At 50.3% G+C, this 25,640-nt stretch overlaps 9 protein-coding genes across 9 annotated transcripts; 3 read left to right on the top strand and 6 right to left on the bottom strand.

Annotated features, from left to right (window-relative positions):
• Positions 1–2,305: 2,305 nt before the first annotated feature.
• H6S33_006956 (uncharacterized protein) lies at positions 2,306–2,551 on the bottom strand (the record flags this gene model as incomplete). Its single annotated transcript, XM_044838324.1, has 1 exon — positions 2,306–2,551. The coding sequence occupies one exon, from the start codon at positions 2,549–2,551 to the stop codon at positions 2,306–2,308; it is 246 nt and encodes an 81-aa protein (XP_044689774.1).
• A 1,154-nt stretch (positions 2,552–3,705) lies between these two features.
• Positions 3,706–3,987, bottom strand: H6S33_006955 (uncharacterized protein; the record flags this gene model as incomplete). Its single annotated transcript, XM_044838323.1, has 1 exon — positions 3,706–3,987. One exon carries the CDS (start codon positions 3,985–3,987, stop codon positions 3,706–3,708), a length of 282 nt encoding a protein of 93 aa, XP_044689773.1.
• Positions 3,988–4,285: 298 nt separating this feature from the next.
• H6S33_006954 (uncharacterized protein) lies at positions 4,286–6,787 on the bottom strand (the record flags this gene model as incomplete). The annotated part of the gene is made up of 6 exons (XM_044838322.1): positions 4,286–4,564; positions 4,618–4,712; positions 4,869–5,094; positions 5,206–5,379; positions 5,435–6,151; positions 6,215–6,787. The coding sequence occupies 6 exons, from the start codon at positions 6,785–6,787 to the stop codon at positions 4,286–4,288; spliced, it is 2,064 nt and encodes a 687-aa protein (XP_044689772.1).
• Positions 6,788–8,730: 1,943 nt separating this feature from the next.
• On the bottom strand, positions 8,731–9,231 carry H6S33_006953 (uncharacterized protein; the record flags this gene model as incomplete). The annotated part of the gene is made up of 1 exon (XM_044838321.1): positions 8,731–9,231. The coding sequence occupies one exon, from the start codon at positions 9,229–9,231 to the stop codon at positions 8,731–8,733; it is 501 nt and encodes a 166-aa protein (XP_044689771.1).
• Positions 9,232–12,637: 3,406 nt separating this feature from the next.
• On the top strand, positions 12,638–14,113 carry H6S33_006952 (uncharacterized protein; the record flags this gene model as incomplete). Its single annotated transcript, XM_044838320.1, has 1 exon — positions 12,638–14,113. The coding sequence occupies one exon, from the start codon at positions 12,638–12,640 to the stop codon at positions 14,111–14,113; it is 1,476 nt and encodes a 491-aa protein (XP_044689770.1).
• Positions 14,114–15,673: 1,560 nt separating this feature from the next.
• Positions 15,674–16,171, bottom strand: H6S33_006951 (uncharacterized protein; the record flags this gene model as incomplete). Its single annotated transcript, XM_044838319.1, has 1 exon — positions 15,674–16,171. One exon carries the CDS (start codon positions 16,169–16,171, stop codon positions 15,674–15,676), a length of 498 nt encoding a protein of 165 aa, XP_044689769.1.
• A 1,535-nt stretch (positions 16,172–17,706) lies between these two features.
• Positions 17,707–18,201, top strand: H6S33_006950 (uncharacterized protein; the record flags this gene model as incomplete). Its single annotated transcript, XM_044838317.1, has 1 exon — positions 17,707–18,201. The coding sequence occupies one exon, from the start codon at positions 17,707–17,709 to the stop codon at positions 18,199–18,201; it is 495 nt and encodes a 164-aa protein (XP_044689768.1).
• Positions 18,202–20,881: 2,680 nt separating this feature from the next.
• H6S33_006949 (uncharacterized protein) lies at positions 20,882–21,127 on the top strand (the record flags this gene model as incomplete). The annotated part of the gene is made up of 1 exon (XM_044838316.1): positions 20,882–21,127. The coding sequence occupies one exon, from the start codon at positions 20,882–20,884 to the stop codon at positions 21,125–21,127; it is 246 nt and encodes an 81-aa protein (XP_044689767.1).
• A 3,629-nt stretch (positions 21,128–24,756) lies between these two features.
• H6S33_006948 (uncharacterized protein) lies at positions 24,757–25,572 on the bottom strand (the record flags this gene model as incomplete). The annotated part of the gene is made up of 1 exon (XM_044838315.1): positions 24,757–25,572. The coding sequence occupies one exon, from the start codon at positions 25,570–25,572 to the stop codon at positions 24,757–24,759; it is 816 nt and encodes a 271-aa protein (XP_044689766.1).
• Between the last annotated feature and the right edge of the window lie 68 nt (positions 25,573–25,640).

The raw sequence follows: 25,640 nt of genomic DNA, 5'->3' as shown, positions 1-25,640 counted from the left end.
CGTGCTCTCCCAGAAAGACGACCAAGGAATCCTACATCCAGTGGCCTTCTACTCCCATAAGATGACGCCGGCCGAGTGCAACTATGACATCTATGACAAGGAACTACTGGCGATTGTCTGTGCGTTTGAGGAATGGCGAAAGTACCTGGAACCAAGCAACCAGGAGATTACGGTATACTGCGACCACAAGAACCTGGAACACTTTATGTCCACGAAGATTCTTAACCGTCGCCAAGCTCGCTGGTCCCTAACGTTGTCGTCCTTCAACTTTGTAGTTACCTACCGACTGGGCACGAAGAATGGAAAACCTGATGCCCTTACACGTCGATCTGGAGATCTCCCTAAGGAAGGGGATGAAAGATTAATCCAACAGCATCAGGTTATACTTAAGCCAAAGAACCTCCGTCTAGCCGCCGTACTAGAGGTCCCCAGACCCGCCAAAGTATCACCCGCCCACCACGAGGAACTGCAGACTGCCTTAGCTAAGGACCCGCTGTCCAAACAATTGATGAAGGACATCATCGCCAGAAAGAAACACTCTCGCTTCCTTCCCATCGGGGAATGTGCAATCAGGGAAGGACTACTGTACTATCAGGGCCTATTATATATTCCCGATGACGCCGCTATTAAGCTGGAGATCCTTCGCACCAACCATGATGCACCTTCGGCCGGACACCCGGGACGCGCCCGCACGTTGGAACTCCTGTCACGAAACTACTACTGGCCCCAAATGCGAAGGTACGTTGCCCGCTACGTCGACCACTGTGACACTTGTACCCGGATCAAGCCGGCCCGACACGCCCCTTATGGCCTCCTTAAACCTCTTGTTCCCCCAGTCAAGCCCTGGTCCTCGTTGTCAATGGACCATGTCACCGGCCTACCAGAGTCCCAAAGATCCAATGCCATCCTCGTGGTGGTAGACCGACTTACCAAAATGGCCCACTACATCCCCACTAGAGACACGGCGGATGCCTCCGAACTGGCCCGCTTATTCTTGCAACACGTCTGGAAATCTCACGGGCTGCCAAAAGATATAGTATCGGACAGGGGTACGACCTTTACCTCGCAGTTCTGGAAAGCACTGTGCAACCAATTGGACATCAAACCCCGATTCAGTACCGCTTTCCACCCACAAACCGACGGACAGACCGAAAGAGTAAATGCAATCATGGAACAATACTTGCGGGGATACGTTAACTACCAACAGGACAACTGGGCAGAATTCCTTCCGCTGGCAGAGTTCGCGCATAATAACGCTACTACGGAACCCTTGGGAGTTAGTCCCTTCTTCGCCAACTATGGGTATAACCCACAGCTAGACATCCTACCCGCCGAAGAAAGATATGAAGCTATGCCGAAGGAAGTACTAGAATTCGCCAACTCGATCTCCACTTTATAGACCGCCCTGCGATCCGAGATCCTGTACGCCCAAGCCGCCGCTGCCGACAGCGCCAAGACTACCCGACTCCCCGAACCGCGACTAGAGGTAGGGGATTTGGTATGGTTGTCGCGAAAACACATACGAACTACTCGGCCCTCGGACAAATTGGACCATAAACGCTTAGGGAAATTTAAAATACTCGAGCGCATTGGATCTCACGCCTACCGACTGGAGCTTCCCCCATCGATGAAGTCCCATCCGGTGTTTCACGTCTCCCTACTAGAACCCGTCCGAACGCAGCCTCTTCCTGGCCATATACCACCACCCCCGCCGCCGGTAATCGTCGAAGGGGAAGAGGAATTTGAAGTGCAGGAGGTGCTAGACTCGCGGATACGTCATCGGCAACTACAATACCTGGTTAAATGGACGGGCTATGAGCAACCCACTTGGGAACCCGCCCGGAACCTCGATGCGGAGTTAGGATCGCTGCAACGTTTTCACTCTTTGTACCCCACCAAACCCGCCTTAGCTTCTAAGGGGATTCCACGTGGGAAGGTATAAGTTTCTTATGGTTTCGTTAGTATTGGATATTGTTTTATTTCCGGTTTCTTAGTGTTGGTTCTCTTTATTTGCTTAGTGATAATTTTTTCTTTTTAGGTTGCTTTTGTCTGCTTGCTCGCAGGAGCTCGCCTTTGGGGGGGAGGAGCTAAACTGTTACGAACTATACTGTGGTATTAAATGTAGGAGTCATTAGGAAGTCTGGAAGGTTCCGTAGGATTAGTAATTGGTTGTCATCTCCTTACTATATATAATTGCTTGTATTGTTTTGTTGTCTTTTCTTCTCTTTCCTTACGCAACATCTTGTATTCTACTTTGGGTTATTACTTTGGGGGATTTACTTCGCTTCAATACATTACTTTACTCTCAGTTCACGTTACGTCTGCTGTCCCTCATACCCTGTGCATCCGCCGTTATGAACTTCGCCGCCTTTCTGTTCCTCGCCGTGTCCTTCTCGGCCCTTGTCGCTGTCCTCCCCTCTGTCCTCGTACAGACCGCTGTCCCTGCCTTCGGGTATACCACTGCACCCTCCCTCGCCCTCGTGCGAGGCCTATCCTTCCACTTAGGAAGCCTAACCATGTCCCTCGACCCCTCCGCTTCTGCCTCGCCCATGGTTCTTTACACAATGCTGGGGTGTGAGAGTAGTAAGAAGAAGACTAGGAGTAAAGGGAGGGTCAGATGTACGTATATGTGTCCGCCGCGGTGCCGGAGAGGTGGAAGAGCTCGAGGGTGGCGGTTAGGGGGCCGAACCACGCCGATGTGGTAAGGTGTCATAGAAGTCTGCGGAGTGCGGGGGATGGGAAGCGATCCGAGTCTAGTTTCTCTCCGCCGGAGTCATTTTCTACGACCTCCTCCTCCTTTCTTGCCTCCGATACCGCCTCCGTGACAATAGCCCCCACCCTCCAATGACACCCATTATCAGTACAACCTGCACCCGTCCCCGAAAATGTCAACCACCCCCTCGCCCCCTCTACCACTGCCTCATACCGTGTCTTAACCGTTTCTACCACAACCCTTGGGAACACATCGCGCCGCCACTTCCTATCCCCCACAAACTGGGAATACCGGAGGCCGCATCAGTCTGCCGAACAACCCCACTCCGCAGCGTGACATCGAAGCTATCCACTAGTCTGAGAGCACGGTGTGTAAACCTGCATAGCACTGTGACAGCCAGGTATTGCATGTGCCGTGGAGAGTAGGTGTAGACTGGCGCGTCATATGTATAGCTGCACTAGACATTAGTGGGGCAGCGGAGAGAGGGGGATGAGATGTGTATGAGGTGGGAGGTGAGGGGCAGACCGGAGGCACTTCACGCGCTTCAGCATTCAGCGCTGGAAATATGCGAGGCGCGAGGGTGTGGCATGCGTAGAACAAGTGACTACTCATGGCAGTAGCCACCTTCAAGGAATCTGTTGGTTGACGTGAAGAAGGCGGAGGAGGAGGGCGAGGAGGAGGAGGAGGAGGAAGGTGTCTGAAGCTCAGCTTTGGACTGATCCGGTGGTAGTGTCGAGGAGTGCTAGCTGGGGATAGGGGATGGAGGGAGGCGAGGACCATCAGCAAACCTGCAGCCTTCGCTGGACGCCCGAGGTGCTCATGGTGCTCAGGGCGCTCGGTAGGTAAACTACCTCTCCAGAGATACGGCCAGTGCTCCTGGTGCAGTCTGGCGCGCATCTTTCCGCCCCGGCACAACCTAGTTCGCCCCGGCACGCACTAGCCCTCCGACCCTGTCTGGGCACTCAGCGGGAGCGCCCGGTGCTACCCCGACGCTAGTCCCCTCGCCTCAGAGCGCCAGTTGGGCGCTCGTATCTCCTGACTGCTCCTGGAGCACTCCTGACTGCTCCTGGAGCACTCCTGACTGCTCTTGGAGCACTTCTGACTGCTCCTGGAGCACTCCCGCAGCTCCTGGAGTACTCCGACTGCTCCTGGAGCACTCCTGACTGCTCCTGGATCACTCCCGCAGCTCCGGGAGTACTCCGACTGCTCCAGCGGCGCCTGGGATCGGGTCTTTGAACCTGGCACACCCCCGACGCCCTGTTCTCTCCAGACATACCCTTACGATCTCTACTGTTTACAGAGCACTCAAGACTGTGATCCCCTGTCTATTATTAAATACTAACGACAATACCTCCTTGAACTCCCTTACTGGATATAATACAAAATATGAATCGGAACAAATCTCCAGCTATCCCCGACGCACGCGGGAGTGTTCTCCCCGCGCATTTGCGAGTATTCTCCCTAAGCCCTCGCGAGTGTTCTCCCAAAGCACTCGCGAGTATTCTCCCAAAGCACTTTCCAGTGTTCTCCCAAAGCACTTTCGAGTATTCTCCCGAAGCACTCGCGAGTGTTCTAGACATCTTCCTCCCTGCCCCCTTTACAATCCCCAGCTACTGGTAGTTCTTGCTCTTCTTCTTCCTCCTCTCCCTCCTCTTCACTGTCAATGCCGCGAAGTTGGGCATGAATCACCTCGTCCTGACCGTTGTCAGAACTTGAAGGACCTCCTGGAGCACCCCTGAGTGCTCTCCGAGCATTTCGGAATGCGGCAAGATCCGCAGCCAAAGCTTCATCGTCCTCGCTAAACCCATCCTCCGGTATCACCTCAATCGTTACACCCTTCTTTTCTCGTATCTATCAAGGTAAGTATTTAGAATAGAACACCCATTGCCGGCATAGTAGCATACCTTTTCTCGAAGGTTATCCTTGATTACCTCCAAAGTTGCCTCCTGATTCTGTCTACTCCTCCCCTTCCATGTGTTACTCATCATGTTGAACGTTTCTACTCGAGTGGGGATGTCAGCTCGGCAATTCAGTATAGCTCTGAAAGTATCCGTCACTGCTCCCAAAGCACTCGAGAGTCCACAGAGTTCTGAGAGCATCCATCACTGCGCCAAAAGCACCCGTCATACCAGTGAGGGCATTGGGCAATACTTACTAACAACGCTCTCATTCTGCGACTGAAAATGATCAGGCTTAACGTAAGTCCCTGTCGAGTACGCCCGAATGCCGTGCCAAATCACCGTCGATATCAAGCAAATGAGTGTAGGGGTTATCCGATCTAGGAATTCGGGGTCCCTAACCCCTCGTATCCTGACGCCATCAAAGTATTTAAAATACAATATATCGACGATTTCCGGGGCAAGGAAGCGCAGTCGGTAGGTCTAGTATCCGTTAGCGGCTTTCATGAGTGCTCTCTGAGCATTTCCGGGTGCTCTGTAGGCATTCCGGGTGCTCTGTGGGCATTTCGGGTGCTCTCTGGGCATTGATCATACCTCGTAATGCTGTTGGGGGCTCAAGAAACGAACATTCTTCAAAAGATATTCGACTTGAGCCGCCCTTGCCTCAGGCCCCACAAGATTTCCAAGCCCATATATCGTAGAGTCCGCCAGGCGCCCTTTCACCTCGTGCATCAAGTGGGAACGGACACGGAAGTGCAGACTTCTGACCTATCGTTCTCAATTATGCTTCCAGAGCACTCGTAATCGTTTCAGGGGCACTCACCTGTTTAATTACGACCTCATCAAGGTCTACTCTACACCCCACTCGGCGACTTGCAGTTGCCCACATGCTCACTACCAGTATCGAAAGTCTTGCTGCAGGTGGAAACGGCTCATGTAGAAGCGTATGCTCCCCGATTAATATGCTGCACTCTTTCTCAATCCTCTGTGCTTGCATTGAGAGTACATTTGCACTCCTCGAGTTGGGTAACAAAGACCTCTGAGTCAATTGGCTCGAAGAAATGTCGCCAGTATTCTCAAAGACGTCGTGAGTGCTCTCTGGAATACGAACCTCACTTTCCGCCGTCAGAGCATTCTCGTTCTCCCTAGATGAGGGAAGATAGTCGATTTCGTAGACTCCTTGCGATCGAATTTGGCTGTGAGGTTGGGCTGAAGGAATTTGAGGGCTTGAAGGAATCCGAGGACTGCTCACAGAGCTCTCGCCGATTCCGTCAATAGGAGGTGAAGAACGATATGGCCGGTAAGTAGGTGAGGACTCCCCGTATCGAGAGCGCATTGAGGAAAGATCGATATGGCGCGTCGAAGAGCTGTAATCATGATAATAAACAGGTTCAGAATGCCTAGACTGTGTGGGTATTGGCGGTGCTCTCTGGGATGCCGGGAGTGCTCTCTGAGATGCATTCTGGCTGGGTGCCGAAATGGGTGCTGCTCTACCCTGACCTTGTTTCCGGATTACATTTGTGTCCAGTCGAGCTCCCCTCTGAACCGTTAGCCTCCGAGTCTATTGAATAAATCCAATAAAATGAGCAGAATAGAGTCAAACCTGTATCACGTCCACTGACACGTCGGAGGAAGCAATTACCTCCGCTACTGCATCAGTTGCTTTCCTCCGAGCATTGCCCAGTGCTTTGGCAGTAGTCAGCGGAGCTGTGCGAGGTCTCTTTCCGACAGTCTGAGACCTCTGGGTCGAGGCTTGAGGTTCATCCTCCGGTTCATCCTCATGCTCCTCAGAACTCTCGGGCTCGTTCTCTGGAGAATCATCATACTCTGAGTGGCTGGTATCAACTATTTCCTCCACCTCTGGCGCCTCTATTGCTTGAGCCTGCTCCTGCACTTCAACAAGGTCAGTATGGTCGCCGGGGATATGAAATTCTACCCTTCTAGGACTGCTTCTTCCAGTCAGAGTTTCAGAAGAACGGAGAAGGCCTTTACGAGCTATTTGGGCGGCGGTGGTCGATTGACTACTCCGAGTGCGGGCTGGCAGTGGAGTCAATATTCGGTAAGGTATCTCAGACTCGTCAGTCAGTAAATCTTCATGTTCTTCAGTTCGTCTTGGGAGTCGTGGGCGCTTTGGGGCAAGAGGTGCTGAACCGGAGGAGCGCTTGGTGGGAGCCATTCTGATGGCTAGCAGGAATATCCTCAGTGCTCTAGGAGCACTAGCGGTATCTTTGATTAGAAATCAATTCTTGGCGAGAAAATTTGCGCCACTAATCAAGAAGAATTTGCACAGCTAATCCTCCTACGGCAGGGATCCGCTCAACGGCATCATTTGTAATCACTCGTTTTACTGCACTTTCTGAAGCAATACCGAGTGCTCTGAGAGCAATCTAGGAATTTGACTCGACTCTGTAATAAAAGCAATGCAATTACGACACGGAATAATCTAATCTAATCTAATCTCATCTAATCTCATCTAATACGACAAAACACATCCATTGATATATGCTCGCAAGACAAAGGAAATCCAAAACATCAAATCGTACAGCACCTCCATCTCAGTAGCACTCACGAGTGCTCAGAGAGCACTCCATACTGCTATTCAAAAACCCATCAATTCATATATGCTCGCAAGACAAAGGAAATCCAAAACATAAAATCGTACCCCACCACCTCCATCTCAGTAGCAGTTGCGAGTGCTCTGAGAGCAATCTGTACAGCTTTTCAAAGGTTAGTAGTGAGAAATCCGCAGGAAGAGTGGTGAGAGACTATACCAAAGGAGACTAATGATGCCCACCACCATCACCACCACCACCACCTCCACCGCCTCCAGCTGGCCCACCACCTCCACCACCACCACCACCTCCAGCTGGTCCTCCACCACCACCGCTGCCCGGAGGAGGAGTAGGTCCTAGACCACCACCACCACCACCACCACCACCACCAACACCACCACCTCCACCACCACCACCACCACCACTACCACCACCTCCTCCACCTCCTCCAACTCCTCCCCCAGCAGCCGCAAGTGAGTCAGCAGCTCTCTTGGCTGCTATCCTGGTAGGCGTCCAGATTATCCCCTGTACGAAGTTTGGGTCAGCAACCCCCACACCCAAAGGATACTTCCTAAGGTATTTGGGATCTAAATCGTCCATAGCATCCTGCTGTCTATCGCGACGTCTAACAAGAGTCTGAATTAGTCTTTGATTACTAGCATCAGTTCTAGGCAAATATACCCTCAGTACTTTTGTATTTATGCGATGCCTTCGCGCCTCGTAATCCGAATCCTCTACAGGAAGATCGATCATGCTGTAATCGTCTTCCTCAATTTGAGGGAAAGTGCGGTTCAACGGAGGGGATTCAGCGCCACCTAGATTAGCACCCGCGCCTGCTCTGTAGAGTACCGCCAATATTCTCCGAGGCCTCCCATTGCTATTCTGCAACCAACCTTCCAGTTCTTCTGAATCAGTAATTTGTACCTCCACCGGCCGAACGGGAGGAACCGCTGCTGAGGGAACATTATCGAGTGCTTCCCAGATAGTCCTGACTGCTCTGCCAGGTGCGGTGTGCTTCAGGATTAGGTTGTATAGCTCGGGGAAAGTTATCTTGGTCAAAATTCCAATGAAGGAAGGCTTATTCAGGGGATCGTTCCAGTCATAGTGTTACGAACTATATTGCAGTATTAAAAGTATGAGTCATTAGGAAGTCTGGAAGGTTCCGTGGGATTAGTAATCGGTGGTTCTTTCCTTACTATAAAGAGTCGCTTGTGTCTTCTGTTGTCTTCCTTTCTTTTCCTTACGCAACATCTTGTATTCTACTTTGGGTTATTACTTTGGGGGATTTACTTCGCTTCAATACATTACTTTACTCCCAGTTCACGTTACGTCTGCTGCCCATCATGCCCTGTGCATCCGCTGTTATGATCTTCGCCGCCTCCCTGTTTATCGCCGCGTCCTTCTCGGCCCTCGTCGCTGTCCTCTCCTCTGTCCTGATACAGACCGCTGTCCCTGCCTTCGGGTATACTACCGCCCCATCTCTCGCCCTCGCGCGAGACCTATCCTTCCCCTTGGGGAACCAAGTCATGTCCCTCGACCCCTCAGCTTTCGCCTCGCCCATGGTTCTTTACACATAGGTAGGCGGTGGGGCGATAATAAAGAATGCTCCTGGAGCATCGGAGTCCACCACGGTGACCATTATGGAAGGTCGCACTAGCTCTGGGGGTACTGCATGCTCTTTGCCTTTGCGAGAGCGACTTCCGGCTGCCTGAGCACCGCCGTTATCATCATCATCACTATCACCGGCAACCTCTTTGAACTGACGGTCCCCCTGTCCCCTTGATAACTTATCCTTCATACCAACATCCCCGATGAGCCACTGTAGAGCACTCGCCAATACTCTACAGGCATCGGAGTCACCCCCAGTCCAAATTGGCAGAAAACCATTAAGGGAGGGCAAGTTCATCAAGTAAAGGCATAAGGCATTGAACGCAGCCATCCCGGAGGTGCTTTTATTGACCCAACCCACATTCTGCATTTCCGCCTTCAGGTTGTTGCGGATGAGGGTGTAGACTTTGGGTAGGTTGAGTAAACCCAAAGTCATCTTTGCTTTGCTTGCTTGAGTCATTTTGAAAGGCAATCGCTGTCTCGGGGGTGTCTCTTGAAGGGTTGGGGATATTGCTCGAACACTCGGGGATGCCTGTGGAGTACTCGCGTATGTTTCTTGAACACCCGGGGGTGTTTCAGGTATGTTTCATCTCTGGCGTACTGCCAGCGGTGAGGGGCTTTCTGCTACTAAAGATCTGGATGGGCCTGCAACAGTAGGGACTGGTAACCGGCGGGGGTGTCGGTAATTGAATGTAGTGGGTCTCCGGTGCTTGAGCCCTCTGTGAAGTACTGGCGGGTGCTTGTGAAAGAGTGGAGGATGCTTCTGGGACAGTCGAGCGGACTGCACTTGACCTCGGCCGATGTACTACAGTCTTCGGGGCAATGCTTCTTTGGGGAGCACTGGCGGGTGCTACTGGGGCAGAACGAACGGGAAGTACGGTTGTCCGTACAGGGGCCTCAAGTGAAGCACTGGTGCGTACTGAGGAATCAGTGGAGACTGCTGCTAGTGGGCCTCTTCCTGAGCCTGTTGCTGGGCCTGCTTCTGGGTCCTGGTCATTAGGCTCGGAATCAGATTGGATTGTTCCCCACTCAGGTGGAAAGAGCCCTTCAGTGTCCGATGCAGTTATGCTTGGAGTCCGGGGTTCAGTCCGGATTGGTGGAGGTACGGGGTTTTGTTTTGGGCCATTGTTGATCGGGGTGAACCTGGAAAGCACTGGTGACTGCCTCGAGGGTGTTTCTGGTATCTCCTACGGGATAGTCTTGACAGTTTTGCGGGACGATTTGCGACCTGACGAACTTCGGTGTTGCTTATGCTTTCGGGACGATTTGTGTTTCTTGCTTTTTCGGTGGGACTTTTTGTTACTACTAGTATCGTCTTCGTCTTGTTCACACTGGCGCTTCTTCCGACTCTTTTGAGGTTGATCGGTGTTCTATGAGCTACCGGGAGTGCTTTGAGGGGTGTTTAGAGCCTAATGTGAATGTATGGTGAGTATGGTTCTGATATTAATTAAATTAAGTGAGATATACCATCTTATATATGATTGCAAGGTGTGATAGCTTGAAAGCTTGAAGATGGAACTTGAAGAATGGGAATTCAAGACGTAACCTTGAAACTTAGAATTGCAGAGAACTTGAAGTGAGAGGTAGAGAAGAACTTGAACTTGAAGATGTTTAGGAGCTTCTCACAAACTGGAAGGGGAAGAAGGGTGCTCTTATACCAAGTACGAGGAGATTTTTTCCTGAGCTTATCACGGTCCAGAGAGCACTCACGAATGCTCTAGGAGCACCCTCGGGTGCTCATACCCAATGTTTGCTTCAAAATATGACGTAGATAATCCAAATGCTCTAGGCACACTCGGGAATGCTCTGACGGTACCAAGGGTGATGTCAATAACATTCTGGTGTTGGGTTGGTGTTTGTTTTCTTGTTGGTGTTTGTGTTCTTGTTGGTGTTGGTGCTCTGTTCTCGAGGAAGCTGACTCTGAGAGAATGTACTATCTTTTGAGCTCGTAGTTGATATTAGTGTTGAATTTGGCGCTGAGAACCCTCTCTCGATCTGAAGAGCATTCGCAAGTGCTCAGAAAGCACTCGCGAATGCTCAGAGGGATAGAATCTAGCATCACTGGCCGCCTGATTGTGGTGGTTGGTGTTTCTTCCTGCTGGTGTTTGTGTTTGTATTAGGTTGGAGATGTATGACGTCAAACGGGTATTGAAAGTCCGCCTTGCCGACCGGGGTGCAGGTGCCAGCGAGAGCCTAATTGGGTGACAAACCGAATCGTTTGAGCACTCTGCAGGGAAGAGCCTGATTGGATGACAAATCAAATCGTTCGAGCACTCTGCACCACCTGCAGGAAAGAGCCTCCTCGGCCTCGGCAGGAACCAAATTTTCGAGTGCTTTGCCAGCATCATGACATTTCGATGAAATCGTCTTGCCCATTTTTCAGCAAGAGGTATAGCTCCTCCGCGAACTTTGATAGACATCTTCGAACGATTCATCCATTCGAAGCAGATGAATGGCTGGGAAACCAATTTTTACTCCTGGAGCGCGATCAACTTGAAGAGACACCAGATAATACTGACGACAGCCGAGAAAGCATTCCCGACTGCTATTCAGATACCCATTACGGTTCGGACTCGGATAGTTTGGACCAAGACCCTGGTAATAATTCAGATCTAGAATCCGAATCATGTTTCATGGTGGAAGAGGCGGATGGAGATGCAAATAGGCATAAGGCAGCGACAGCAATTTATGAAGGTTCTGGGGAGCGTCTCTACCGCTCGGAGGACTACGACGAATGCTCACAGTACCTTCTCCGATCCCCTTGGCATCCATTCCGCTCAGCATACGAGTTTAGAATTGCACGTTATTTCATACTTTCGAAAGCCTCACAGGGAAACATCAATAGTTTCTTTCTACACGCTCCGGTAAGCAGTGGCGAGTGCTCCTACAGGACTGGGCGAGGTTTTATCAAGAGGTTGGAGGAAATAAATGATCTATTGGGCAAAGCGAGCTGGCATCATTCGGAGGTGGATATTAGGGGGGGAGAAAATCTCTTACTAGTACCGGGATCCAATGGTAATTGTGCGATATCTTCTGGGCCAACGAGCCTTTCGGGAGTCATTGGTGTATTCACTGGGGGTAGAGCATAATGAGTTTGGTGAGCGAATGTACGAAGAAATGCATACGGGAGATTGGTGGTGGGAGATACAAGTCTGTACTCGGCCTCGCACTGGCCAGTGCTCTAGAGACAGTCGCTAATGCTTTCTGGACAGAACACTTTACCGGAGGGGTCGACTGTGGTACCAATTATATGCGCATCGGATGGCACACATTTGACAAATGTCAGTGGGGACAAGAAAGCCTGGCCAATCTATCTTACCATCGGGAACATCAAGTCGTCAGTGCGGACCAAGCCCACTGGGCATTCGTTTATTCTCCTAGGGCTGCTGCCAGTTCCACCTAAGCTCGGGAAGAATTCACTCACTAATTCCGCTTTACGACGTCAGAGTCAAATGGCGCTGCATCGTGGTCTGAGGGAGATCTTTCAAAGCATTTGGGAGTGCTCTCAGGAAGGTGAGCTAATCGTATGCCCCGACGGATACGAACATCTATGCTTTCCGGTGTTGTCGGGTTGGATCGCTGATCAACCTGAGCATTCAAACTTACAAAATATTAGTACTAGCTCTTGTGCAAGATGCGAGGTGGAATTCCACAGTCTTGGGAGCACTCGCCGGAGCCCTATGCGCAATCACGAGGATTACCGGGAGAGGGTAAAGCTATTCGGGGAGAACCCAGGAAACCTTGGACCGGTCGAATACCTTGTTGCGAGATCCGTGAAAACACTCTTCAATGCTTTCTAGGGTATGCCGAGGGTTAATCCATACGATCTCAACAAACCGGACACTCTACACAATAACTATCTAGGGATGTTGAAGCATATGATGGAGTGGGTGCAGGGTTTCTTGAAGAAGCATCATCGATTGGAGGAATTTGACAAGGCTTGGGCCTCGATTGCGCCTTACCTTGGACTGGCAGTACCGAACAAGGCATATCGTGCTACAAACCAATGGCAAGGGAAGGAGATGCGAAATCTGGGGCGGGATGTTCTTGGAGCACTCGCGGCTGCTCTGAGAAACCCGGGGGTGGCTGTCAGGGGTGATTTTGCAAAAGCATTGAAATGTGTACGAAGCTTAATAGACTTCCACTTAATGGCGCAGTATGGGAGTCATACGATGAGCACATTGAATTATATGGAGAGCTATCTGGAGGATTTCCATAAACACAAGGATATCTTTTTAGAATTTCGGGCATACAAGAGGACGTTAAAGGATGCGAGAGATGGGACGAAAGCATTGAGCCTGAGTGGCGCAGGCTCCCAGAGCACTGAGCGATGCTTAGAGGAGATCCGTGAGATCCGGGAAAGGTCTCACTTCAACTTCATCAAATTGCACGTGTTAACGCACTATCGGGAACATGTCGAGCGCTTTGGGAGCATTCCTCAGTACTCAACCGACATCAGCGAGCTCGCCCATGTGCGTCAGGTAAAAGAGGCATACAGAGCATCGAACAAGGTCGATGCTGCGACGCAGATACTGGACTATGGGGGGCGACGATTGGCGTTAGAGATTCGGATTCTGAATCTGAAAGACATCGTTGGGGGTCCTGAGAGCACTGACGACATTCTTTGGAGCCATCGAGATAACCTAAAGGAGTTACTTGAGATTTTCAAAATCGAAGATCGTAGAAAAACGCTGAATGAACGATCGATAGTAGAAGGCCGACTGCCTCTAAAGCGTCTTTGCAACCCCTCCACGAAATCGGAAAGACTTTTCAATATTGCAGATGCACTGCAAATAAGCCATACCACGTTGTACCGCCTGATAAAAGAGTATGCGGAGGATTTGGGATGCTCTCAAAGCTTCGCCGGGAGCTCTGAGAGCATTTTAGAGCGCCGGGTAGAGATGTTCATATGTTTGCAGGTTCCGATACCAATCTTCCAAAGACCTGAGGTGTACGAAGTCCACAACATTAGGTGTACTGGAAACGCATCTTTTAGGAAGGGGAAAATAAGAAAGGATTGGGCATGGGTGTCGGTAGCTTCCTCAGAGCAGTGGGGAGTGTTTCGGGGACGCTTACCAGGACATGTGGAGGCTTTGTTCAAGGTGCGGGACAGTACGGGGCGAGCCCATAGGCTATGTATAGTAGAGCTGCTCGAAGCAAAGGATCGTGGTATTGCTGATAGCTCACATGGGCTACTGAAGGTCTGTAGGAGGAGGAGGAAGAGGATGTGGGTCGTGAATATTCGGAGTATATTGGGAATGGCCCATTTGTTTGAGGTGGAGGCTGGCAATTGGTTGGTAAATACTAGGATAGACTTGCGTACGTGGAATGAATTTAGTTGAATGCTGTGAGAGCAGTCGTGAGTGCTCTAATTTGAATGCTCCCAAGGCAGTCGTGAGTGCTCTATAGTGAATGCCGTGATGGCATTCGTGAGTGCTCTGGGAAAGTTAGCCACAATTGGACTCTCTAATTCAAAATTCGTGTCGTTCTACTAAGCATGCGGATTGGAAGAAGTAGGTAAAGTTTCGGCCGCTCAGTATCTGAGTCTCACTATCCAGCAAGCCCGCTCCAGGAGAGCGCGGTAGGCAGGCATTGGTCTTCCGACCAGTAAAGTCATCCTGAACCTTTTTCCAGTCCATGTTTGCTGCTTATGCATGGACATTGAGCTTTTCAGACAAGCCGTAACATGGCCTCAACCTTAAGGCTTATGCCTTTCACGAATCGACAGATACATACACGTTCGTCAAAGGTTTTGTAGTCATCACCAGTATACACGACAGTGCTCGTATCAGTATCCCGCGACTGATCGTACAGCGGCGTGAAGAATACCCACTTGAGATATCATTTGAGGGACTGGTAGTGCCTACCTAGCCTTTGACGAAAGCATATCAATTCAAAGGGGTCTAAGTGAGGGATTGCTTCACCTTGGGTGGTATTACTACGGGTGCTTTGGTAGCTCTATGAGCATTGGTGAGTGCTCTGAAACCATTTGCGGTAGCATTCGTGGTGCCGCCAGACATGAATCAATTCGTTTGGCGTAGCCTGGTGATGGGAGCATTGTCGGGTACTCTCTGGATGTGGGTGATATCCCCTAGTGAAGCCTGGCGAAGAGCACATTAGCGAGTGGTCTCCCGACGCGAGTAGCACCCACCTTGACGGAACCTGACGGTGGGAGCATTGTCGAGCGCTCTCTGGATGTAACGGGGGTCTCTTCTAAGAGAAAATAGAATAAAATAGAATAGAGACGGCCATGCAAGATAGACAATCAGGTTGCAGATTATTCAAAGATACTATCGCTAGAACTCAATAATCTTTAAGGGCTCTGCTACCGATAAGAACTTGGTTTTTCTTTCTGATGAAGACTGGAGAGAACAGGACTGAAGGGTGAGAATGAGCCTGAGTACTTATACTCCGAAGGCCTCAATTCTCTGCTCCTAACTCCTTACTAAGTTCCGGTGAAGCCTTTCCTTGGTGCCGGAAACAATACCACCGCTACCCCGCTTTTCTCTGAGCGTCAGCAGATGTTTCTGATACACAAGGCAACCACCCTTAGTCAAAGCCTTTGTAACACCTGCAGCCTTGGTTGCCATACAACCGGGGCCTGCATGAATGAGCTGCCGCTCAGATGTAAGCTTAATCGTTGCTGTAGAGTTTCCGCTCATTGTAGACTTCCCTAGCATAGTCCCTGCCCTTCGGCGGACTCACAATGCTTAGAGGAAACAGAGAATCACCGGGCAATCAGAGCTTCACTCTGGCCGGTCTTCTAATCACTGGCGAGACATAGACTCGTCAGTCATTGCTCCCGTGAATAGATCCCCTTCCTTTCGCCCGGAATGTAGTTACTCTGACAGCTGGTAGCTAACCACACTGCCGGTACTTGCATATCACCGTAGAACTAGCTTCTAACAATAACTCTCAGCATGTAACCGGGCCATTAGCGAATGCTCTCTGAACGTGAGGAATATCTCCTGCAAAGCAAGGCGAAGAAGGAATTGCCCAATGATCTCCAACGTGAGCCAATTCATTTGGCGGAGATGCGCAAAGAGAGCATTGGCGAGTGCTTTCCGGATGTGGGTGATATCCACTGACGGTGCAGAGAGAGCATTGGCGAGTGCCCTCCGGAGGCGAGTAATATTCTTCAAAGGAGCTTGGTGAAGGGAGCATTGGCAGGTGCTCTCTGGACGCAGGTGATATCCCCGATCCTTGCCTGGTGAAGAGGGAGTTGGCGAGTGCTCTCCAGGCTTGAAAAGTAGAGCCTGGCGGTGCCTGGTGAAGAGGGTGTTGGCGAGTGCTCTCAAGACGTGAAGAGTATATCCTGGCGGCACCTGGCGAAAAGGGCATTGGCGAGTGCTCTCCAGGCGTGAAGTGTATAGTCTGATGGCACCTGGCGGAAAGGGCATTGACGAGTGCTCTCATGATGTGAGCAGTATCTCGTGGCGCTGCCTGGCGAGGAAAGCATTGGCGAGTGCTCTCCTGACGTAAGCAATATCGCCTGACAGAGCCTGGTGGAAGTGCTATTCTCTGGCAGCGTCGGACGCATCAGGCGCTCGGGGCACAAGCTTCGCGCCAGGATGTGGGCTCTGCGCCCTGGGAAATAGCGGAGCTTGCTGATGGTAGAACGGAAGGTTCTACGACAGGAATGGAGAATATGGGATTTTCTTTGTTTTTAAAAGGCATCTCATTTCAGAGTTTTCCTTCTCTAATAGAGATAGAAACAGACATGTAGTTTGAACATAATTACCAATAGAGCTACAGTTTTTCTTGTATGCGAAATACTAACATTCCAGTGACACTACAGTTGACTCAAAACGAGTCTACCACAGAGGGGAGTAATGTAACAGGGCCACTATGAGGCTGTTACAAATGAACCTATTCCATCAGTTAAGCCACCGATCTTAGGTAACCGCAGCTTGTTCTTCATCGACACTTGAAGACAAGGGCAGGTGAGCTCCTATCTTTATTGGTATAGAGGGCAGTGATCTCAGTGAGTAAGGAGTCTTACAAGTCAAAAATAGGGGGCTGGGCAAGACTGGAACAGAAGGATAAACATGGCTGTGAGGACGGGTAACCCCAGACGGGAGTTCCCTACCTAGGCACCCGAATCTTTGAGGTTCGATTTCTCCGCAACCGACGCCCACAAACCATGCTTTAGCACGACAGAAATGATTCTGGTAGTGTCCCGGGGCTAATGGAAAATCTAATTCCAAAAACACGTTTTGATCCCCAACAATAACCCCCGGAGCGTCAAACCGCCGGAATGCTCCTGTTTTGCTCCGGAGCATCTTTGGGGAGTGGGAGTGCGACCCAAGCTACTCAAGCAAAACTTCGCTTTACAAACACCCAAATCGGTTCTAATAAAATTAGCATAAGCAATTGTTATCTGGTCGACTGTTTCCGCTAGTTTTTAGGATTCCGACCACAGCTTTCGGCAAATTGCGTGATTTGACTCGCATAGAAGTTCAGCCAAGTTGTCGTAATTACTCTCCTCTCCCCTAATAGAAAATAGTTGCTGTACCTCCGACTATCAACAGGCAGACTGCCAGTCGGAAAAAGAACTTGAGCAAGGACGACATATTGAAATAAAGCACTCGGTGTTGCCCCAGGTTGGCCTCTCATAATCAACGGATCTTTAATAGAGAGAAGACCCCTTAAAGTTATTAATTTTCTAGACTTGAAAACGTTCAAACATACAAACTCCATTTTGTTCTTTCTGAACGAGTGTCATCAAAACTCGCTCTCTTTATTTACACTACTCGAAAGGAAGTCACGGTTGTGTTTCATCATAGCACGTCAGTTATATTTGGTTGTCGATTGTTATTGATATGATCGTATATGCTTCCACCGTATTGGGTCTGTCCGTTCGATAGGTCATGATGTCTCTAAAGTTGTCCGACAATCTTTCCGCCAATTCATCAATCTTGACTCCTTCGTTGTAATGCAAGTAGGACACGTCTCTGAGGAACTGCGAGTAGTAGGTGGCAAAGTCTTCTTTGCCTTCCCTCAGGGGGACGAGTTGGCAGTGGGCCGTACCTCGAGGGTTTGGGTCTCTAAACGAGGCTTCCATGTGGGCGACGAAGGCGGTGACGGAGTAAAAGCGGTCAGCAGGATTGGCGTTAACAAGTGGTATGACCTGATCAAGGGCTCTTCCCTGCAAACAGCTGATCGCGTGGATAACCTTTGCTGCCTCATTGCGGAACCGATTATGGTTGACTTCGAGCTTTATTCGGAGTTGGGTAACGAATCCGGGGATTTTGGTTCGGGTGCCATCGAATCTTCCGGGGAAAGTTTCGGACCCAAAGGTGGAGACAGTGGTTGGTGGAGTAGCAGTAAAAACTGGGACAGGAATATTGGGGGCGGGGGCGGCGTGGTCAAACAGGGCAGCAGTATCGTGTTCGTACTGCTGGTTAAACAACTCGATTTTGTTAGGTGAGACCTATGTAGGTGGGTTGGGGGTGGCCACGGTGTACGGTGCGGATGACGACGCAACGTAATTTCAGGGAGGTGGGTAGTGAGTATTCCGCAGGGTATGGGAGGTGGTCGTAGGGGCTGGTAGGCTAATCAGTGAGAGGGGATGGAGACACTTGCAGTAGTTTAGGACTAGCGGAGTTAAGGTCGTAGAAGTGCGATGGTCTCCTTATAAAGGGAGAGAAAATAGTACTTGAATAGTAATAGCCAGCGTAGATACATAAGACTTTGCATACCAAAAGAAAGAGAAGAAAAGTGAAGGAAAGAGAATAGAAGCGAGGGCAAAGCCCCTTAATATACCCAAGGAAACCCTAGCAATGACAAATCCAACGTGACTCATACCCTTACAATCGACGAAACCCTTCAGAAATCCATATAATCTTTCTGACCAATTCGACCTTTTGTAAGCTAGTGTATTAACTAATCGATTCATGAATATCGGACAAGGTTTTAGGATCTGAATTGGGTTACACTGAGAACGCCCAGGCTATTGAGGGCTATACTGACCGCCAGTCAGCTCAAATATGATATTCTCAATCAAAACCCCCATAATGCAAATTCTAAAGGTTTGGGTGAATTCGGGCGCATACTATTAATAGGTATATTAGGCAGAAGAGATGTTCTTTTACGGATATCGTCAAATTCCTAGCCATTTACAAGAATACAAAATATCAGGATAAACGTTATGAAGACTGTTATCAATTAAAATAATGAGTTTTAGAGATAAGTGCTGAATATTGTTCACTCTCAAGTTCAGAATGTGATCACAGATTGTATGTATTTCAGACTGGATTGGGAAGCCGCAACCTGGTGTTTTGCGAGAAGATGTTTTACAAACCGTAGTACAGTATTCAATCTATTCAATCTTGATCCAGAACATGGTATACCAATCAAGCCATCAAATACATTGAGTATCAATTCCAGTATTTTATTGTGTCAATAAATATCCATAGCTTTCAAACCTTCATAAACGATTGTAACAAATGAGAATTTGAATTTCTGATAAACTTGCTGTTCTGATAAGAACGCATAAGTATGAACCAATTATTAATGATATCAACCAATTTCACTGCTAATTACTGATTTAAATGTTTGTCTGACAGGTATCGACTCCTATTTAGTGTTGAAACATCATACAGAAAGATTTTATTGTCGGTATATACTTTACTTGCCATTCCGATTTGTGTGCATACTTATCAAGCAATTGCCAAAAATCCTCACAAATCTAATTTACTATTCCTGATTTAAATTATGTCACAACAAGTGTGCATACAAATCAAATCATAGCAAACCATACCAACAAATCTCAATTACAAATTCTTATGCACTTTCTGTTCCAATTGATATTTATACCTATCAAGCTATCACAAACAATAGTAACCAATTTCACCATTAATGTCTGCTTTACATGCTGTCCCAATAGGCATGCATATCTATCCAGCGATTCAATATTACTCAGTAGTGTATAGAACAATAATATGATACAGCCCGAAGATTGGTAATTGCAAAGTTTATGGTTACGTATCGGAATCAGAATGCAGGACAGAATAATGCAGTGTGTTATGAACTATACCGCTATATTAAACGTATGAGTCATTAGGAAGTCTGGAAGGTTCCGTGGGATCAGTAATCGGTTGTTATCTCCTTACTATAAAGAGTTGCTTGTGTCTTCTGTTGTCTTTCTTTCCTTTTCCTTACGCAACATCTTGTATTCTACTTTAGGTTATTACTTTGGGGATTCACTTCGCTTCAATATATTACTTTACTCTCAGTCCACGTTACTTCTGCTGTCCCTCATGCCCTGTGCATCCGCTGCTATGATCTTCGCCGCCTCTCCATTCCTCACCTCGCCCCTCTCGGTTAACATGCCGACCGTCGCTATCTCCATCCCCATACGGACCTTTATCTCTGCCCTCGTACAGACCCTCGTCGCTGTCCTGTCCTCTGTCTTTGCACAGACCTCTGTCCCGGCCTTCGGGTATACCACTGCGCCATCCCTCGTCCTCGCGCGAGGCCTGTCTCTTCCCTCTGGGAACCTAACCATGTCCCTCGACTCCTCAGCTTCTATCTCGCCCATGGTTCTTTACACTATGTTGCGTCGTTAGGGTCGACTGACATCCACCAACTCGCCTCGCTTAGGCGACCATCGATACCCTCACTCTCCGCGGAGACCACAGACACCATTCTCATGTTCACGAACGTCGCACTCTTCCTTCTAGCCTGGACTATAGCCTACCTTTTCAGTAGACTCTACAGGCAGGCCATGAAGGAACTACTCGCCGACCACATCCCACCACTGAAGCCACCCCGGCGTACTCGCCACCTACAATGCCGCCTCCTCCGACGCTCCACCCCTTGGGGATGACCGACAGGGAATGACCCCGGTTGGTGTTTTTTGACACTAGCTCCCATACCCTTCCGGCCGTAGCTCACCGGTTTAGGACCTTACCCATCACCGGTTAAAGTCTTGAACACCCTCCACCAGCTAGGAGCCCCACTACTCCCCGCACTCGTCACCGTCTACGGTGGCACAGCCCATGTCGAGGACGGCCCCGGTCCCCATACTGCCATGCGACTACTACGGTCAAGACGGATAGGTGCCAAACTTAAGATTGGGCAACTCCACTACCCCGGTGTAAAGAACCATGGGCGAGGCGGAAGCTGAGGGGTCGAGGGACATGATTAGGTCCCCTAGAGGGGAGGATAGGCCTCGCGAGAGGGCGAGGGATGATGCAGTGGTATACCCGAAGGCAGGGACAGCGGTCTGTACAGAGACAGAGGGGAGGACAGCTACGAGGGCCGCGAAGGACGCGGCGAGGAACAATGAGGCGGCGAGGATCATAACAGCGGATGCACTGGGCATGAAGGGCAGCAGACGTAACGTAAACTGAGAGTAAAGTAATGTATTGAAGCGAAGTAAATCCCCCAAAGTAATAACCCAAAGTAGAATACAAGATGTTGCGTAAGGAAAGAAAAGAAGAACAACAGAAGACACAAGCCGCTTTATATAGTAAGGAAATAACAACCGATTATTAATCCCACGGAACCTCCCAGACTCCCTAACCGTTCATACATTTAGTACAACAATATAGTTCATAACAGTTTAGCTCCTCCCCCCAAAAGGCGAGCTCCTGCGAGCAAGCAAACCAAAAAACAATAAAAGAAAAGAAAAATATAACAAAACAAAGCAAAGCAAACCAACACCGAAAAACACAAAATAAAACTATATCAAAGACTTAAAGAAAGCATAAAAAACTTATACCTTCCCACGTTGGGCCCTCTTAGAGATCAAGGCGGGCTTGGTAGGGTACAGGGACTGAAAACGTTGCAGCGATCCTAACTCCGCATCAAGGTTCCGGGCGGGTTCCCAAGTGGGTTGTTCGTAACCCGTCCATTTGACCAGGTATTGTAGTTGTCGATGACGTATCCGCGAGTCTAGCACCTCCTGCACTTCAAATTCCTCTTCCCCTTCGACGATTACCGGCGGCGGGGGTAGTTGTATGTGGCCAGGAAGAGGCTGCGTTCGGGCGGGTTCTAGTAGGGAGACGTGAAACACGGGATGGGATTTCATCGATGGGGGAAGCTCCAGGCGGTAGGCGTGAGATCCAATGCGCTCGAATATTTTGAATTTCCCTAAGCGTTTATGGTCCAATTTGTCCGATGGTCGAGTGGTTCGTATGTGTTTTCGCGACAACCATACCAAATCCCCTACTTCGAGTCGTGGTTCAGGAAGTCGGGTGGTGTTGGCGCTATCGGCAGCGGCGGCTTGGGCGTACAGGATCTCGGATCGCAATGCGGTCTGTAGGGTGGTGATCGAGTTGGCAAATTCTACTACTTCCTTCGGCGTAGCCTCATGTCTTTCTTCGGCAGGTAGGATGTCCAATTGTGGATTATACCCATAGTTGGCGAAGAAGGGACTAACCCCTAAGGGTTCCGTGGTGGCATTATTGTGCGGGAACTCTGCCAGCGGAAGGAATTCTGCCCAGTTGTCCTGTTGGTAGTTGACGTATCCCCGCAAGTACTGTTCCATAATTGCATTTACTCTTTCGGTCTGTCCATCGGTTTGTGGGTGGAAGGCGGTGCTGAATCGAGGTTTGATGTCCAATTGATTGCACAGTGCCTTCCAGAACTGCGAGGTAAAGGTCGTGCCCCGGTCCGATACTATGTCCTTTGGCAGCCCGTGAGATTTCCAGACATATTGTAAGAATAAGCGGGCCAGTTCGGGGGCGTCAGCCGTATCTCTAGTGGGGATGTAGTGGGCCATTTTGGTGAGTCTGTCGACAACCACAAGTATAGCGTTGGATCCTTGGGACTCTGGTAGGCCGGTGACGTGGTCCATTGACAACGAGGACCAGGGTTTAACTGGGGGAACGAGAGGCTTGAGGAGGCCATAAGGAGCGTGTCGGGCCGGCTTGATCCGGGTACAAGTGTCGCAGTGGTCCACGTAGCGGGCAACGTACTTTCGCATTTGGGGCCAGTAGTAGTTTCGTGACAGGAGTTCCAGCGTGCGGGCGCGTCCAGGGTGTCCGGCCGAAGGTGCATCGTGGTTGGTGCGGAGGATCTCCAACTTAATAGCGGCGTCATCGGGGATGTATAGTAGGCCCTGATAGTATAGTAACCCGTCCTTAATTGCACATTCCCCGATAGGCAGGAAGCGAGAGTGTTTCTTCCTGGCGAGGATGTCCTTCATTAATTGTTTAGACAGCGGGTCGTTGGCCAAGGCAGCCTGCAGTTCATCATGGCGGGCGGGTGATACCTTGGCGGGTCTGGGGACCTCTAGTGCTGCGGCTAGACGGAGGTTCTTTGGTTTAAGTATAACCTGATGCTGTTGGGTCACTCTTTCATCCCCTTCCTTAGGGAGATCTCCAGATCGACGTGTAAGGGCATCAGGTTTTCCATTCTTCGCACCTGGTCGGTAGGTAACCACAAAGTTAAAGGAAGACAGCGTTAGGGACCAACGAGCTTGGCGACGGTTAAGGATCTTCGTGGACATGAAGTATTCCAGGTTCTTATGGTCGCAGTATACCGTGATCTCCTGGTTGCTCGGTTCCAGGTACTTTCGCCATTCCTCAAATGCACGGACAATCGCTAGTAGCTCCTTATCGTAGATATCGTAGTTGCACTCGGCTGACGTCATCTTATGGGAGTAGAAGGCCACAGGGTGTAGAATTCCTTGGTCGTCTTTCTGGGAAAGCACGGCGGCCGCCACAAAGTCGGAGGCGTCGGTCTCCAATATACAGGCCCGTTCGGGGTCAAAGTGCTTCAGTATGGGTGCCGTGGTGAAAGCTTGTTTTAATTGATTAAAGGCGTGGTCCGCGGCGGGAGTCCATATGAACTGGGCATCCTTCTTCAGCAGGTTCGTCATCGGGGATACCACTTTGGAGTAATCGCGGATGAATCTCCGATAGAAATTTGCGAATCCCAAAAAGACCTGTATATCCTGTACCGAGGTAGGTGTTTTCCACTCCTGTATCGCCTTGGTTTTGTCGGTAGCCATGGTAACCCCTTCGCCCGATATAATATACCCTAAGTATTCCGTACGATCGACGTGGAACTCGCACTTCTCAGGCTTGCAGTGAAGTCCCGCCGCTTGTAGTTTATCCAAGATGGTGTTGACGTGTCGCTGGTGTTCCTCCTCCGTCTTTGAATAGATCAGGATGTCGTCGAGGTACACTGTGCAGAAGTCGTCGAGATGGGTCCGGAGGGTGTCATTCATAAAGGCTTGGAAGGTGGCGGGTGCGTTGGTGAGTCCAAAGGGCATCACCAGGTATTCGAACAGTCCATACCGAGTTCTGAAAGCAGTTTTCCATTCCTCCCCTTCCTTTATCCTTATCTGATTGTACCCATTGCGGAGGTCCAGCTTAGTGTAGATCTTGGCGTCCTTAAGTCTATCCAGGGTATCGTTAATCAGCGGCAATGGGTAGCGGTTCTTGACAGTGAGGGCATTGAGGGCGCGATAATCCACGCATAGTCGTAGAGAGCCATCCTTTTTCTTAATAAATAGGAAGGGAGCTCCGGCGGGAGAGGAAGAAGAGCGTATGTAACCTCGGGTCAATTGATCATCCAGGTATTCCCGAAGGGTCTTCAATTCGTCTGACGACATGCCATATAGTGGGCCAAATGGCGGTTGCTTACCTTCTTGCAATGGGATCTCGTGGTCAATATACCGATGGATAGGGAGCGCTTGGGCCTCTGATTCCTGGAACAGGTGGAGGTACTGGTGATAGGCAGTAGGGACTAAGTCTTCGGTGGAGTTGGACGGCGTTAGGCTTGGACCGGCAGGACGCGCAGCCAGAAGGAAGAGGTGGTTATTGGGCTGTTGTGCTTCCCTACGGAAGCGGGCCGCCGACAGGGTGATGGTTCGGCGAGGAGCGGTGGGCCTTGGGGGTATCGGGGGTGGCGGTGAGGTAGCGGGGGCGGGGGACCTCGGAGGTATCGGTAGGGGCGACGGGGTAGCGGCAGCAGCAGTCAGTGGTGAGGAAGCGAGGGTGGAGGTCCATAAGGCCGCGGTGTGTTGTCTTCATCGGTCGGCGTGGAAGGAGATGGATCGGTCGGCAAATTGAATTTTGGCGGCATGGTGTTGGAGCCAGGGAAGACCCAGTACTACCTTGGCGTCACCTAGTTGGGTGACAAATAAGGAGATCCCTTCCACATGGGCGCCTACTTCGAGGCGGAGCTTGCAGGAATGAGTGATATCTCCGGAGGCGATAGGTCGGCCGTCGATTACCTGTAACTGCCTAGGCGTGGAAAGCGGCTCGGTGGTGTAGCCGCGGGAGTGGGCAAACGAGGCATCGATAAATCCGTACCCGGTGGCTCCTGTGTCAACTAGGGCGTGGAGATTATCCTTGTTCTTAGATAACCGTATCGGTATCTCGAAGGGTTCACAGTCACCGGGGTGGTGGAGTTGCCCGATCTTAAGTTTAGCGCCTATCCGTCTTGACCGTAGTAGTCGCATGGCAGTGTAGGGGCCAGGGCCGTCCTCGACATGGGCTGTGCCACCGTGAAGGGTGACGAGTGCGGGGAGTAGTGGGGCTCCTAACTGCTGGAGGGTGTTCAAAACTTTAACCGGTGATGGGTAGGGTCCTAAACCGGTGAGGTACGGCCGGAAGGGTAGGGGGGCTAGTGTCAAAAAACACCAGCCCGGGTCATTCCCTGTCGGCCGCCCCCAGGGGATGGAGCGTCGGAGGAGGCGGCCTTGTAGGCGGCGAGTACGCCGGGGTGGCTTTAGCGGTGGGGGGTGGTCGGCGAGTGGTTCCTTCGTGGCCTGCCTGTAGAGTCTACCGAAGAGGTAGGCTATAGTCCAGACTAGAAGGAAGAGTGCGGCGTTCGCGAACATTAGGATAATATCGGTGGTCTCCGCGGAGAGTGAGGGTATCGATGGTCGCCTAAGCGAGGTATGTTGGT

Source organism: Morchella sextelata (genome assembly GCF_020137385.1).
Source record: "Morchella sextelata strain SCLS chromosome Unknown scls_21, whole genome shotgun sequence".
In the NCBI taxonomy this organism is placed as follows: Eukaryota; Fungi; Ascomycota; class Pezizomycetes; order Pezizales; family Morchellaceae; genus Morchella; species Morchella sextelata.
The sequence above is the reverse complement of the archived record's forward strand: the minus strand, read 5'-3'. Positions and strand labels throughout refer to the sequence as shown.